Source organism: Euwallacea similis, chromosome 9, assembly GCF_039881205.1.
Source record: "Euwallacea similis isolate ESF13 chromosome 9, ESF131.1, whole genome shotgun sequence".
NCBI classification, from domain to species: domain Eukaryota; kingdom Metazoa; phylum Arthropoda; class Insecta; order Coleoptera; family Curculionidae; genus Euwallacea; species Euwallacea similis.
Genome location: NC_089617.1, coordinates 943,699 through 958,877, shown reverse-complemented (window position 1 = coordinate 958,877; position 15,179 = coordinate 943,699). Strand labels below are relative to the sequence as shown.

General features: G+C 34.3%; 2 protein-coding genes across 4 annotated transcripts in view; one reads left to right on the top strand and one right to left on the bottom strand.

The window, feature by feature from the left end:
* LOC136410979 (oxytocin receptor-like) overlaps positions 1-15,179 on the bottom strand; it is a 128,007-nt gene that overhangs the window by 47,430 nt on the left and 65,398 nt on the right. The window contains exon 1 of one of the 3 annotated variants that reach the window (XM_066393371.1): positions 2,834-2,919. The exons of the other annotated variants lie outside the window; for them this stretch is intronic. Within the exon in view, the coding sequence (XP_066249468.1) occupies positions 2,834-2,864 (31 nt within the window). The 5' untranslated portion in view covers positions 2,865-2,919. Of the gene's footprint in view, positions 1-2,833; positions 2,920-15,179 lie in introns of those variants that run through there. 3 annotated transcript variants of the gene reach the window in all.
* On the top strand, positions 9,588-11,622 carry LOC136410740 (lysosomal acid glucosylceramidase-like). The gene is made up of 8 exons (XM_066393042.1): positions 9,588-10,187; positions 10,238-10,338; positions 10,390-10,573; positions 10,628-10,738; positions 10,789-10,957; positions 11,011-11,096; positions 11,149-11,426; positions 11,481-11,622. Exons 1-8 carry the CDS (start codon positions 9,651-9,653, stop codon positions 11,578-11,580), a joined length of 1,566 nt encoding a protein of 521 aa, XP_066249139.1. The 5' UTR covers positions 9,588-9,650; the 3' UTR covers positions 11,581-11,622.

Below are 15,179 nucleotides of genomic sequence, written 5' to 3'. Positions count from 1 at the left end.
TGTCACATGAACTTTAGTTAATCAGCAGCATTCATTAACTATAGTTTTAGTTAAATTAAGGTATATCTGGTTTGGTTTATCACATTCACAATGCATGTGTTTCTCAAATATCGATATACGTAGTTGAATTGTCGGTGCAATTTCTCATTTTTCTTAACGGTCAGTTTGATAGAGTTCCAGTCAGCTATTGTGTCCTAGTTCTCACGCCATATTTGAAAGTTCGATAATTGGCAATAAAGGACTGCCGAGCCACAATGATAACATGAATGTGGGATTCTTAGGTCGAATAGATCTAACCCTTTTATACATATGTAAAGACTTCTCCATTTTTACGATAAAGTCGAGGCACAATCGGAAGTCTTTGAGTTGTAAATAAGTTAGGTCTGTTAATTTAAGATGAAAGAGTTGTGAGGGGGCTGATGTTGCCCCTATAGGACGCCTATGTATGTCGCAACCTGGTTAGAAGTATTTTCGTCAATGAAAAGGGTTTCGCAATCGTTATCTTCATGCGATTCTGCTATTTTATGATTAACGTCTAACTACCCTTTGTCGGTACTTGTGGAAAAGGATAGCCGCCCTTTGTCGGCGCGGATGAGAAGCGCGGCCGCACTTTGTCGGCATCTATGGAAATGTACCGACAAAGTGTTATCAGTACCACGGTAACGACTCAGGTGGTGTCATAAGTCGGTAATTGCTTTCTAGCCAAGGTACGACACTGTTTTAATTACCCTTAGTTTAGTACTTAAGAGCGCCCCGAATCCAGGAGGTCCTCTTTCTTTCGAGTGGCTCACCAGCACTATTATCCGCAAGCAAAATCCAAAGTGCATCCGTTAATATCAATAAACCCTAGACAACTTTAGAAAAACCCTACATGAATATAACGAATATAATAAAATTATACACCCATGGCATAATAGGGTATTACATCTTAACTTAACCTCGTTCTTTACTTATCTTATCAGGTCCGATCCAATTTTAGGACTTTCAACACACTCAATAAAACCGATAGCAAGTTTTTTTCCAGGAATAATCTTAGTTTGTTATTCTTCTTCACACTGGAATAATCTTGATTGGAATTTTAAGGCAACTTCTCTTTCTGATCTGGAAATACATTAAAGTAGACATCGCCTGAGGTAAGCATCTCTATTACTTTAATCATCCGTATCTTTTGCTATGTATTTTGTTCAGATCCCCCTTAGCAATGAGATAATTTTTCTTCAGAACTGGGAGTAACTTTGTTCCTAAATTGGGTGAAACGGCTTCAGTTTTATTGCTTTCCTTGACACTCACCATAGCTTTACCAAAAAAAATGGTGGTTACGCCAAGCATTTTAATTCGATTTTGTAGAGCTCTCATGATTTTTCTAGTGTGATTATCATGATATGTTGACATATTCTTTGAACATTTTTAAGTCACCACAAGAAGGGCCGCAGATGGAAGCGAGAAAGAGATAAACGATTACTACGCCACTGCAAGTTTATTAGCAAATGATTCATATTTCTTAATTATATGAACCAAAAGTTTTAATTTAGATTAATAGAGAACAGAAGCTTACTAGAGCATGCGTCAAGATTTGGAATACCAATAATTAAAGAGAAGATTATGAATGCTTAATGTGTTTAATTTAATTGAAGATTTTCACTTTTTTCTTCAACGTCTACGGAAATCAATGACCTAGATTTTTTTGCTAAGTTTACTTCAAGGTTGGATGCAGGTCTTCAATTTGTAAAACAGGTTTTCTTTTTCAAAATTCGCATACTCCCACTACCTGATAGTCGGAAGTTCTGGTATGTTAATGCTCTGTAAATTATAATATGTGCATAAATTTTCTGAATTAATCTGCGTCAGCTATTCGAATCCTCAAAGCAAATATTTCGGATCCCTTACCCTGGCATCCTTCTTTGATTTTAAAATCCACTTAGTGAATGCCTTTCCTTCAAACATGGGGGAATAGTGTTGTAATTTACATTCGCAATGTTAATCTGAAGGCCGATTTGCCCTTAAACTCGAGTTAATTTGTTGAGCCTATGTCGCTATTGGGCAAGAGGGCAATGAGACATGAGACATTTAATTCCCTGTTCTAATTCTGTTACACAGTGCTCTTCTGGGTCGCCCAAATTAGTTGTACTGTGTAGTATGTGGTGGGAGTACTTGAAAATTAGTAATTGAGAATTATGTATGGTTGCTCTGTTGTGTTCAGCATCAAGAAGTATTAGGAGAAGACACTTAGTTATTGTTTTAGTTGTCACGATAATTTAAGAACATACGTGTATTATTGATTGTTTGTAACTGCAGTTCTAGATGCCATAAACAGGGAGTGTATTGTATATATCATGAAACCTACGCTATGACCCAGTAGAGATAACGATCGCGTGACGACCAGAATTCTTATGAACTAAAGATTATACATGTGTCTAAAATAAAAGCACTAGAGTTACTGCTCTCTGTGAACACACTACTTTATTAATGGAGTTATTACGATCATAGATCACTATTTATCTTCTTTTCTGTTTTATGTAAAGAAGGAAATGTAAAGATATTATCTAGTAATCCAGTTAATCTGGCTCAAATTCAATTACAAAACGTTTATCGTAATTTTTCACGTCTATTCCTGCCTCCCGTTCCTGCCTTTTTACGTTTACGATAGTCGTTATTGGTGCTGTCTTTTTCGCTTGGGTCAAATGCGTTTGGTGATTTTTTAGACATGTAATTCTTAAATTATGTCTTTTAGCTGATTTCTAACTTTTTTTTACCTGATTGTCACTTTTGTGGGTCAAATCGAGATTCTATTGATTATCCCTAAATTTAAGGTACTGATAAAATTAATACATACATAAAAGCTGATTTATTGAGCCTAATGACATATTTGGTACTGTCTGTTCTAATATTTTTCACCCACAATTTATAACACTTTTCGTTAAACAAACGTTCATTCACATAATAATACCGAACTGGAAAATTTCCTCCAAACATGCTTTTTTATTTTTTAATGCCAGTAAACTTGTTATTTTAGTTCGAAATCTATCTATTTCCCAAAAAGTACATGCTGAAAATGTATTCACTACAAACAGTAATTATTATTATTGTTGGAGGTTTTCGTGTAATTATGTTTTTGCTTCTCAGACCGATGATAATAATGCAGTAGGTAAAATTTTCCTAATTACTATTGTTCAGGAATTGTGAACATCGTTAAAAAGTCACAACATATTCATTCGATCAACAGAAAAATTGTGTAAAATGTAAGCCCACTCTGAAATACGTGGCATAACAGAAATTAGTCCTGTTCCCAGGTACTTTTCACCAAATTAACTTTGTTCCAGTCAATGTCCAATTTTTCATTGTGACCAAAGTAGAGTTGCGGAGTAACTATAACTCTTTTAAACTCATTGAAAAACTTCAGCAACCAGACTTAACAATAATAATCCACGAGGAAACCAAAATAATAGTTTAAGTTTATGGACACAATTTTGTTCGTAGAAACAGAAAAGTCCTCCTCAAAATTATTGAGGTCAGCTTATGAATTTTTTGAAACCAGCAGGGTGGTTTGCTCGGATACGTGCAAAACCTCTTAGGAAAGCTTCATCTGTGGACAATGCAAAAGAGCTGGGCTGGAGGGCGCAAATGGGTAACAATTCCGTTTGATATAACTTCTCAGAAACTTTCGGAAGTCTTAACAGCTTCACTCAGCCTATAAATATTTGAAAATACTCTCTTAAAATATTTGCCACCCTTTTAGGACCTTTTCTGGCGTTGTAAAAACTAATAAATAAAGAACTATACATCTGAATCCCGAAAAATACCCACGCTATAGGAGATTAATGCCATAAATCCCTAGAAAAGCTAATCGAGAATTGCGAATATTTATGTTCTATTAAGCAATATTTGTTCCCAACACCTAATGATTTATGTATGTATAGTATAATCCATGAGTAACGTGTAAGCAACGATGTATTTGGCTTTTGTGCAAATTAGAACGAATATTTGATTTAAAGACATTAAATATTGGTGTGCGATAGTCGACGTTTTAAAATTTTTGGTTTCATTTCTCCAGATGATTAAATTAATTTTAGTCACAAAATTTTGTTTAGACTTTTGTGCAAATTGAGAAGATACAGTGTAAGTCATTCAACCGTGTTTTGGAACATAGACGTAGAAAATTGAGGAATCATTCAGTGAATTTAAGAGTTATTCAATGTCGTATATTCTCTATCAAAAGCCTCACTGGAAATATGTTTCTAGAGCTACAGAATTCTAAGGATTGTTTATGCTAACTAGGGATAAAAGATTACATACACGAAAAAGAACGTGACCAAAAACGCCCAAAAGAATGCTAGAATTTTGATTTCCGTCCTTCTTCCTTCTATTGTCGATAAAACTCACGATGTTGAAAGTACTAAAAACTTGGGTGTAGCATCGACCATATTTAAACGGTTTTGTTAAGTACCTAAGTACCCCGAAGAAAATTATCATCAGTTCCCTCTTTCACGACTGCTACTAATGCATTTAACATGAGATCATAAAAACTTGCTAAATGGCCAAAAGGCCTATCAGAAAACTTGATTCCGTTAATGCTATTAGTGTCATATACACACAAAGAACGAAACAGTAGGCCAATTAATACGAAGGTTTCCAAATGTCTGGAGATGAAAGAAAATAATGATCAAGTTTTGCATCAATCAAAGGAATTCATCGGTGCAAATGGCAATCTAGCGCTAGCCCCAAGAGTGATTGTGGTACGTCTCAGAAACAAACACAATTTAGCAATAGTTGTGTTGAAAATTAATAAATTGTATTTTGAGCTTCAAGGGCTGAAATAAAGCCAGCAATGCCGCTTACAAATAGGTTACCCCAATTTTTCGTCAGCAAAATCTACTCTATAACTGTCTTTTTTATCTCTATGATTTATAACATATTTAGTAAACAGTCCATTAGGTAATAATCTTATTTGCTATAAAAAAATGTCTTCCAGATTCCATTTACCCAGAAAGTCATAGACCTGTGAGGGTCCAAAAATATAAAATTCCTAAAAATGGATGGAATTAATGAGTATACTATTCACGTGAAATTTTATCAATCTTCATATACTCAAAAATAATATTCTTTAGCTATGTTTATCTAAGTTCATTGAAAGATGAATACTAGGAACTTGGGCTGAATATTACTTAAAATTGTTCCGACGATTATGATGCTAACATAATATATATATTATGTATGTGGACGGTGGGCCCTAGTAATATCACTCACATCTGGCTATGTATACTGACTCTTGTCAAATAACAATTCCCTACAGCTAGTAAAATCACTATTGAACAATATTTGTATTATATCAATAACTAGCAACTGTATCAAATAATAATGCACAAAACTAAAAATAATACTGGATAACTCTACAACAAAACAGCTTATTCTGAAAACTATAAAACTAGACCAAAAGCGATTTTTTCATTGTGACTTTTAAGCTTGATTTTTAGATAGTTTTATAATATCCAAAATGTTTCTTTTTTTATGTCTCTCATATTTAAGTTTTTGTAGAGGTATGAGGCATCATCTTTCAATATTAGTTCCAGAGCGGGCTTCAAAATATTGTATATTAAGGAATCAGCAATTTTGGTGTATCCGTGCATGTCAATGTTTATTTTTCCTATATGCTTTCGCTGTTATCAAAGCTACATAAGACTGGATATACATAATTTTCAATATAGTATTGAAAGCCGAGCCAAAAAGCCTTAGGAAACTATACCATTTTTTTTTTACGTTATGTTATACAATACCTCAAAGCCTAGGAAGATCCCAATTATAAATTTTTAGCTGCAGGCAACTTTGTCCTACATTGCCATTTTTCGTCATCACAAGTTTAATCCAGCCAAAACTTTGTCTTTATCTTCAGATGAAAAATCACAACAGAGAAGACAAATCTGCTACGCGTATTCCTGATTTTCTACAAAATTTAAGGGAAAATCTAAAGTAAACTGGATGGAGCAAATGTGCCATCCCTTTGTCATTCCTATTTATCCTTGTCTAGGATCTTTTACAGAATATACCATTTTGCTAGTGTGCATAATTTGTCTTTTAGCACGCGTGGATACATTTCACAAATTAGAAAGCCTATTTTGTCATATCAACAACTGTCTGAAATATACGAGATTGTTGAGTTAAAGGGCCCCATACTTGCAAGACAAGCTGAAAGTGTTCGAATTTAAAAGTTTGGTAGGCTGAAAGCAATTTTCTTAAAGTGTGCGTAAGGGGATCGGTGAAGTCAATTCCTTCGTGACGGTAATGCGTAAAACGAATTCCTTTCCACCTTTCGTACGAATTTAATGCGAAAGTAATCGTTAAGAAAATTTTGCTGTGGCATAAAGTTGCTTTTTCACTCGCGGGGGTAACATTTTTACAATTCAGCATACTGTTACAATCTCCTCCCTTTAATGGCCCGGAAGATGGCAATCCACATTACATGAATGCTATAGGAATTTCCAATTATTTTAAAAATCACAAAAAGTATGAAATTAGGTTTATTTCCCTGTTGTTCGGTTTCAAAATCTGATTTATTTACTCACTATACATACACGTCATACGTTTCTTTATCAGTTTACATGCAACCCTATTATTACTAACAGTATTGTATTCAAGAGAATAATAATACTACATTTGTTGGATCTGATACCTGTTGTATGTGGGATTTTTTTAATCTACAGGGTGTTTCAGGTTTTAATGTATTCATGTATTCTAGGTTCGAAAATAATCTTAATTTGCTAGATAAACTATATTCCAGAAACGATATGCGTCCTATCAAAATGAAATAATTTAATTTAATTTTAATTTTTAATAGTATTTTTGAATTTTATAAGATGAGCACAAATAAAAGAATTCACATAAAAAGTTACAGTCATATTTTACTAGAAAATAGGGCGTCACATGAAAAAACTCTTTTGAGTTTTTTCTTCAGAATTGAATGGAGAATCAAAAAGTAAATTTTATTTTTCTAAAACACAATGGCGTACCATTTTTTCTTTAAAAATAGCCATTGGCGTGCCGCTACGCGTGCCATTGGTAAGACTAAAAAACCATTTCGTGTTGTAAAATATGCACCTTCCATAGCTATGGGCACCCTTAAAATTTCATTGAAATACCTCAAAGGAATCTGCAAAAAATAGAGTTTTGATGTTATTTTAACTAAGCTTCAACACCCTGTATTTCCTAAACGAATCGTTTCTGGAATATAGTTTATCTAATAAACTAGGGCTATTTTCGAACGTAAAATACACGCTTAAAGTTTGTGTATTAAAACCTGAAACACCCCTTATAGTCAAACTCAAGTCATGCGACACGTGTTGAAAAATTGAAAATTGCCATAAAATTTAAAAACTTAAACATATTGAAGTTAAATGTTAGTTTTGAATGTTGTGTACGGAGGGTCTCGTTATTTATCAAGTTACTTCTTTTAAAGGGAAACTTGTACTTTGTAATATTAAAAACATAATGTTAAGACTTGAGGAAAACGTGAACGTGGGAAGAATTTTCCCACAAAACACATTGAGAGTAATGGGTTTGCTTCATAGTCTGTTTCTTACAAGATTGAATATAAAGTTATTAGCCCCTGTAGAGCACTCTGCTGCCAATTCCTCCTGCGGTTCAAACCTCAATGTAGATTAGAACTATTTCGATATAAATAATTGTAAATGTGCATTCTACAGCTCAAAATTAATGGGCTTGGCATTCGCTAGATTAGAAACTCCTACCCCTGTTATGAGTCGTTCTCAATTATTATACATAATTAATATAAGATTCATTGCGGGAAGTGTAATAAATGGTATTCGTAAATCAACACAGAAGTGATTGCCGCGGGTTTAATAGCTATAAACAGGAACAAATTGCTCTCACTCAACATCGCTTCCACAATAACCACCAGTTGGATTTTCTCAATGCAACAGTTTTGGATAAAAAGCAAAATCTCTTCAAAAACAATGTAGGCCAAATGATACATATAATTATCAACACGATTAATTATAGAACTAACATCCAAGGATCCTTTTTTACTTTGCTGAAAGAAATGATAAATCCTAAATAAAAATGCAAATAAATCTAAATCACAAATTTATGAGCGCCAATTGCTTTTCTCTAACCGAAAATATTATTCTCATCCCTAGAGAGAGAATATCGCTTAACGTTAACTTTATTTCTAAAGAGGAAAGTTTGACAGTGACGCATGAATGCAACCCGCCATTCATGGGAGTATTATTAGAAACATGCAAGTAGCCTACATGTATACTTGGATGCCTATAATGAAACCATGCAACGTTGAACCACAGCGTGTGCGAGTTATTTGGGCGAGGAAATTGATTAGTAATTTAATTACCGTGATAGAACCGTTTTAATAATTTAATTACCACACACGTGTATCTATTATGTACGGTCGTGAAAAAAGTTTAGTAATGTTTTACTCGTCGCAAATAATTTTTTGTTGTTCGATAACATTATCAAATTGTTTTGTTAGGGAGGGAAAATGCTATTATTGCCTCTCGTTCGAACAATATATTATCATCATTTCGATCCTGCTGCTTCTCTTAACTGAAATATCACTACCCAGAAAGCTGATCTTAATGTAAATATGCAATTTTCGATGCAGTAGCTGTCGATACTCAGCTCCAATTTGTTTTTCCCATCACGTTGAAAAATTATTTAATCTGAATATAAGCAGGTTTATGCTGCGACAAGTTCCAGTCTTGCGGTTTTCTGAGTATGAATATACCCCTGCCACGCCTTCACTTCATTTTCGAAAAGGTACATGCCATTTTTTATTCATTTATTACATTATTTATAATGGATTTAATGTACAATGTGATACTGAACATCGTGATCATTCAAATCCCGGCCAGGGACAATAGGTCATGCAGTGGAGACCTTTTTTCTTACTCGAATTACTCATCGTTGCAATCTTCCAATTTCAGTACACGTAGATGCAAAAGACAAACAACCTCAATTTTCTAAATATTTATAAAAATTTTTTCAACGAGATGAAATCAGAAAATACCCAATTATTTATTCGGCTGCTTCGTATTGATCCAACTAAAGTGGTATTTTACATAAGTAGTCTTATCTTGAACGGATAAAATTCTACCTATCTATTACATTGGTAGCCCCTACGAATTGCGAAGTACCTATCGGCTAGCAAAACGTATTGATCCTAGCCGGTTTCTACCGGCATATGATTTCGGATTAGAACATGTTATGATTTAAGTATAACGTAATTTTTGATATTAACATAATTTTTAAATTACTTGAATTTTATTTAAATCATAACGTGTTTTGGTCCGCGATCGTAAGTTGAAAGAAAGCGGCTCATGTTCGCATCGAAGAGATTTTAATTTTTTAAATTAATTTAGAAAAATTAATTGAAGGTAACAAAAGCCCTTCTAGACCTCTAAACACCAAAAATTTGTACACCTATCGATGGTTTTATCAATAAGTCACAATAATTGTTCGATACTGGAAAATATCATGAGTTGCGCCACTGTATGACGTATTTAATTTTTTATATCTCACTGCGAAGTCATAAGTGGGCTGAACTTGACTGGTTAATACATACTACGTATTATCCCCTGTATCGGCGTAAATTGACTTGTAGATGTGAAGTTTATTAATCGATAATCATGATTCGAATTTCTTATTTACCCTGTATAATAATAATTTTTGTATGTGCTGCAGCACAAGAATTCTTTCCCTGTGTTCAAAGAATAACGGAATATGGAGCAGTCTGTGTGTGTAACTCCACTTACTGTGACACAATCCCTCCAATTCAAACTCTGAAGTCTGGGCAGTATCAACTCTACGTCACCAGTAAAATAGAATTAGGATTTTCCGCTCTTACGGGAAACTTTAGTGACTTAGACGACAATCTCAATACTACAGCTTCAGTCACCATTACTAACATCACAGATACAAGGCAAACCATCATAGGATTTGGAGGAGCTTTTACTGATGCTACTGGAATTACTGTTGGGGGGCTCAGTGAGGAAGCTCAGGAGAATTTCATTCAGAGCTATTTTGGTGAAGATGGAGTGCAATATAGTATTGGAAGGGTCCCGGTAGGAGGAACTGACTTTTCTACTAGAGGATACACGTATTGTGATGAAGAGGATGAAACTTTGGATTCTTTTGCTTTGCAGCCTGAAGATATCAATTACAAGGTGAGTATTTCTAGAAATTTAGTTCACTCTCTTATATGTCAAATTTAAAGATTCCATTAATCCAAAGAGCATTAGAGCTTCGAGGAAAAGAGAACGTAAAGCTATTTGCTTCTGGATGGTCAGCCCCGCTTTGGATGAAGACAAACCCCACGTAAGAGTACTAAGATTCATTATGACTTCAAGAATCTTTTTAATTCACCAGATATGGAAAAACTACTTCCCTCCAAGAAAAATACTACAACCTCTTTGCTCAATACTACATAAAGTTTTTTGAGGCCTATAATCGGAACAATATTACTTTCTGGGGAGTAACAACCCAAAATGAGCCTGCCAATGGCATTTTGGGGATTAAAATCCAGAGTAATGGGTTTACCCCAAATCACATGGTAAATTAAAGTTTTGGAAATGAAATCGTCCTCTTCACTTCCTTATTCTAATAGAAAACCTGGATTAAAGAAGCTTTTGGACCTACAATTCGGAACTCTTCATTTAAAGATTTGAAGATAATACTCCATGACGATCAACTGCCGTTTTTACCAGTTTTAACATATGTAAGTTGGTAGTCCAAATTCATCTCAATTTAGCATAAATACATTTCCAGCTAGTCCTTTCTGATCCAGAAGTAGTTGACTATGCAGATGGAATAGCCCTTCATTGGTACTGGAACTTCTTTATTCCATTTTCCTTGATATATGATTTACTTCCAAGCTCATTCAATGGTTCTTCCTCGAAGAAAGAACTATTTCTATTATCAAGTGAGGCGTGCAATGGTGAGGAGGTATATTCAAACGAGAGTACCAATTATAACCCAGTTCTCTTTCAGGCTTCATGAATATTGTGGGCCTAGAATCTTCAGTCAAACTTGGAAGTTGGACTAGAGGACAGATGTATGTAACCGACATAATTAAGGTGATATTTTCAATAACATTTAGGTTCATATCTAGAAAATCTCTTAATTCAGGATCTCACCTACAATCATGTTGGTTGGGTGGACTGGAACATGGCACTAAACATGTCTGGAGGTCCCAATTGGATTGGCAATGAAGTAGATTCTGCTGTTATAGTGAATGGTACTATAGATGAGTTTTACAAGCAGCCAATGTTCTATGGTATTGGGCACTTTTCCAAGTTTGTGGTGCCTGAATCGAAGAGAATTGTTTCAACGGTTACAGGAGTTGGTCTTGAGAGTATATCATTTGTTAGGCCCGATGGGAAAATTGCTATTGTAATAGCCAATACGTAAGAAGATAAAATATGATATAATTGAATATATTGTAGTGGGAATGATTTTAGTTTGAGTTCAACGTTGGATGTGGCAGTGCAAATTGAGGGGAAAAGTGGTGTATTTCATTTAGCCGCAAATTCGTTTAGTACGTTGCTGTTTACGGTATAAGATTTTGAATGTTAAATAAATGCGAAAAAGACGGAAGAGAGACGTAGTGGGTTTTCTTTGATCTCCTTTGTGTGCTTGAATCGGTCCTTTGAAAGCTATAAAGTAATGTTGTACGAAAGGGGTGAAACGACTTGAAATATTAGTCTGTGAGAGTACTTGGAGTCTGGAGTTTGACTGCGCTTATGATTATATAATGATATTCTAAGAGAAAAATCCTCAAGAAACCTGACATTTTCAACTTTACATTCTTTAATAATTTAAGTAGAATGAGAGATAAAGAGGCCTTTTAGAGAAGGTTTTTTCTAAAAACGGCAACTCAAATGGAAACCAGAAAGGAGACTCAACTTGGACTTTTTATCGGATAAGGAACAGCACTGAACACATATTGGTTTAAGGGTGAGGAATTGAGGAGATATACATATACATATGTATATATTAAAATTATAAGCACACTTTGTTGTTTTTCATTTTTTATTATAAACCCGAATTAATCAGATCAAACAAAATGCACAACGTGGCAATAACGCAATAACCGCAACTCTGACTCTGACCTTTAAACTTGGACCTTCTGTTCCAAAAGTTATTGGCCGAGATTAGCAGAAACGTATGCCGCACGATCAAAATATGAAATTGCATGATTTTCGAAAATATTATGGTATTTTATTTGATATTGCTGTTCCCCAATGAGTCATCGACCTAATCGTGATCTGACAGTAGTGACAGGGCAAAAGGACAAAGACTTACCAAGTAGATCATATCGCAAGCCATTCGATTTCCAAGCGCATCACGCCACTGACGACTTATAAGATCGATTTGCTTTAATGATTTGCACAAACGCAGTGTTCGATCCACCTCGAGGGACCATGATGGTGAGGACCAGGGCACTATCACGGGTTTTAATGATGTGTTGACGAAAAAAATATTTATTTTAAACTATTTGTTTGATAATATTTTTATACGGCGCGATCAGGTCGATAAAAAACAAAAGACGAAGGGGTTACTGTGGTTGGGGATACCACAGTTTACGCAATGAAAATATTCATAAATTTGCGTATATTCGTATTGGTGTCGCAAAGGGAACTGTGTGACTTTTTACTTCGAAATTTCAAAGGAATTCACTGAATCCTTTCGCGGAAGTTTGCCTGAAATTACTCAAAGTAGCCAAATTTTGAAATAAATTATTGAGAATTCTTCGCTCCTCAAAATGTGTGAATAATTTGCATCAACCTGACGGGATATTTCGTGAATTGTACCTGCGTTAAGTAAGAATATTTCATTAATTTTCTCAATAATTTTAAAATCTCAAAAATAATAATTTCAACAACTTTTAGACTGCTCGGTTCTTAAATCGAAGATTTCACAATTTCAGATTGAATTTACAACAGGATTCCTACGATAGATTGTTCAAATTCAAGGCTAGTTTATAGATTTCGAAAATTATTGCAGATCCAGTTTTGTCTATCAGGCAAGGTGTTAGCGTTGACGTAAGATCTTCTGAAGGATTTTTTATATTAATGGATTAGCATCCTACACATTAGAAATGAGCGAGGTATGATGATCTGCATTATGGGGATTCCCTTTTAAGTTGGGGGGAAGAAGATAACAAGGTTACAGTGACGCAGAATCGGAAAGTGATGAGACTTTCTGTAACGAAGCGATCATGACAAACTGCATTTTGCATTTTTTGCTTTTTTTACTTAAGTACTTGTAGTTTTATACTTAAAATCAGATATTTCATTATCAAATAATAATTAATCTTCGAGAAATATTTTGCTGTAAATTATCTACCAGCAGATTTTATCGCGATTGAATACCTGTCAGTTCTCCACAAATCGGGAATTTTAAAAATGTATCGCAAATACGTAGCATTTGATTAATGAAATTATCCTGAGAATATAAATAGTGCTTGGAAAATTATATATAATTTTAGACCAACTTATGCAATGAGGATAAAAAAAACCATTTCTTCATTTACAATTGCATTCATGCATATTGTTGTAAAATTAGCCAATAAATCGATATGATTATAAAAATTTTAGAGGCTTTTTCGTATAGTTGCAATGGTACTTAATCACTCCATCTTAAAAAATAATTGGGTAGTTACAAAAATATTATTATTTTTATAATCCCTCTTACAGAGCGTCTGCTAGTTACTGATTCAATTTATTAGTTCTTAAAGGTTAAAAGTATAAGTACTAAAAAGTGGCAGTATCAGCTCCTATATTATCCAATTAACTCCTAAATCCCAAAAAAGCATCAATTTCAAGGTACATATGACTTAATATCCATTTAACTGCCCGCTAACTCTTTCTAATTGCACTCATCAGTGCACCTCCCCGTTAAAAGTCCTCTTTGAAAGTTGAATTTAGCACACATAATCCTCTAAACATTATAATATCTTTGTCTACTTGATATTCTCCACACTTCTCCCCCTTTTGTCCTTTAGCCCTGTACGGAGGTTGATTGGAAGTCATTAAATAATTGACCTGTCGGTTCTCTTTATACTGATGATTATTAGCAAGCAACATCTTCCCGCCGAATCGATGTGTCTCTTTCAATTTGTCGATAGCAATAATTGGAATAAGATTAACATTACGAATTAACGATCATTGGGTGACACTCAAATGGATCAATCCATCAGGCAAGTACCTATAATTTTAGTGCAAATTTGCTATATTTTTTATACCGACTCAAGCGCAATTTTTTAACTTCATTACCTTATTAGTTCTCAATGCACATACCGGCAAATTAGGTTATTATGAGGCACTGAAGTTGTTGCAAGCAAGTAATGATAAGAAAACATAAACATCATCACGATAACAAAACGGAGAAAAATTTCGTAATTTCTCCTTTATAGTTTTATTTGAAAATCAGGTATTTCCGCAAAGCCTTTCTCCCCAGAGGCGCAGTTCGAAGAACAATCAACGCCACTCTTCGGTGTAGACACAGACTTGGATAAATGGGAAAAATATTCGTGTTCCAGGGAGTAGATTCACGATGCAAACAGGTCTACGAATTATTATTTTTGGAAGTTTGGCTGTGATAAATTTCTGATTCCCAGATACCTTCTCTAACTATCGAAAAAGAGTCACACACTCACCCACAACGGAAACCATTTTTGTAACTCCCCACAAAAACCCACGGAAGTCATTAATTGCAAATAAGATTTCAGTCTGCTTCTTTGGTTCTATCGATGATTTCTCTTGAGTCGACATATCGTGACATGTTACTTTCAATATTATTATACCATGACTTCTACGTGTTTTCACCTATCTGCTCTGCAAGTCTTCACTTCATCACAATATCTGGTATTGCTGCATCTGTATTCACACTAGTACTTTATCGCATTATTCACCCAAATTATTCAAATAACTTCTTGTGCAAATATTCAAAATTAAGTATGTGATGAGTAACGAAAACAATATGGGGATTTCATGAAGCTATTTCCACCATATCACAAAACTTAAATAACCTACTCCACATATGTATATGCAGCACTTTCCCTTATTTGCAAAATTTTATTGTTATGGCTATTTCGGTCGCAAAACCTCTCTTTCACACAAAATGGTAAAAGGAATCGTGCTTTTGTGTATAGAGGA

Excerpts from the sequence above, each read along its gene's own strand:
- LOC136410740 (XM_066393042.1), top strand. The coding sequence starts at position 9,651 with ATGATTCGAATTTCTTATTTACCCTGTATAATAATAATTTTTGTATGT. Across the intron at positions 10,188-10,237 it reads CTGAAGATATCAATTACAAG|ATTCCATTAATCCAAAGAGC; the intron begins GTGAGTATTTCT and ends TCAAATTTAAAG. Across the intron at positions 10,574-10,627 it reads GGTTTACCCCAAATCACATG|AAAACCTGGATTAAAGAAGC; the intron begins GTAAATTAAAGT and ends TTATTCTAATAG.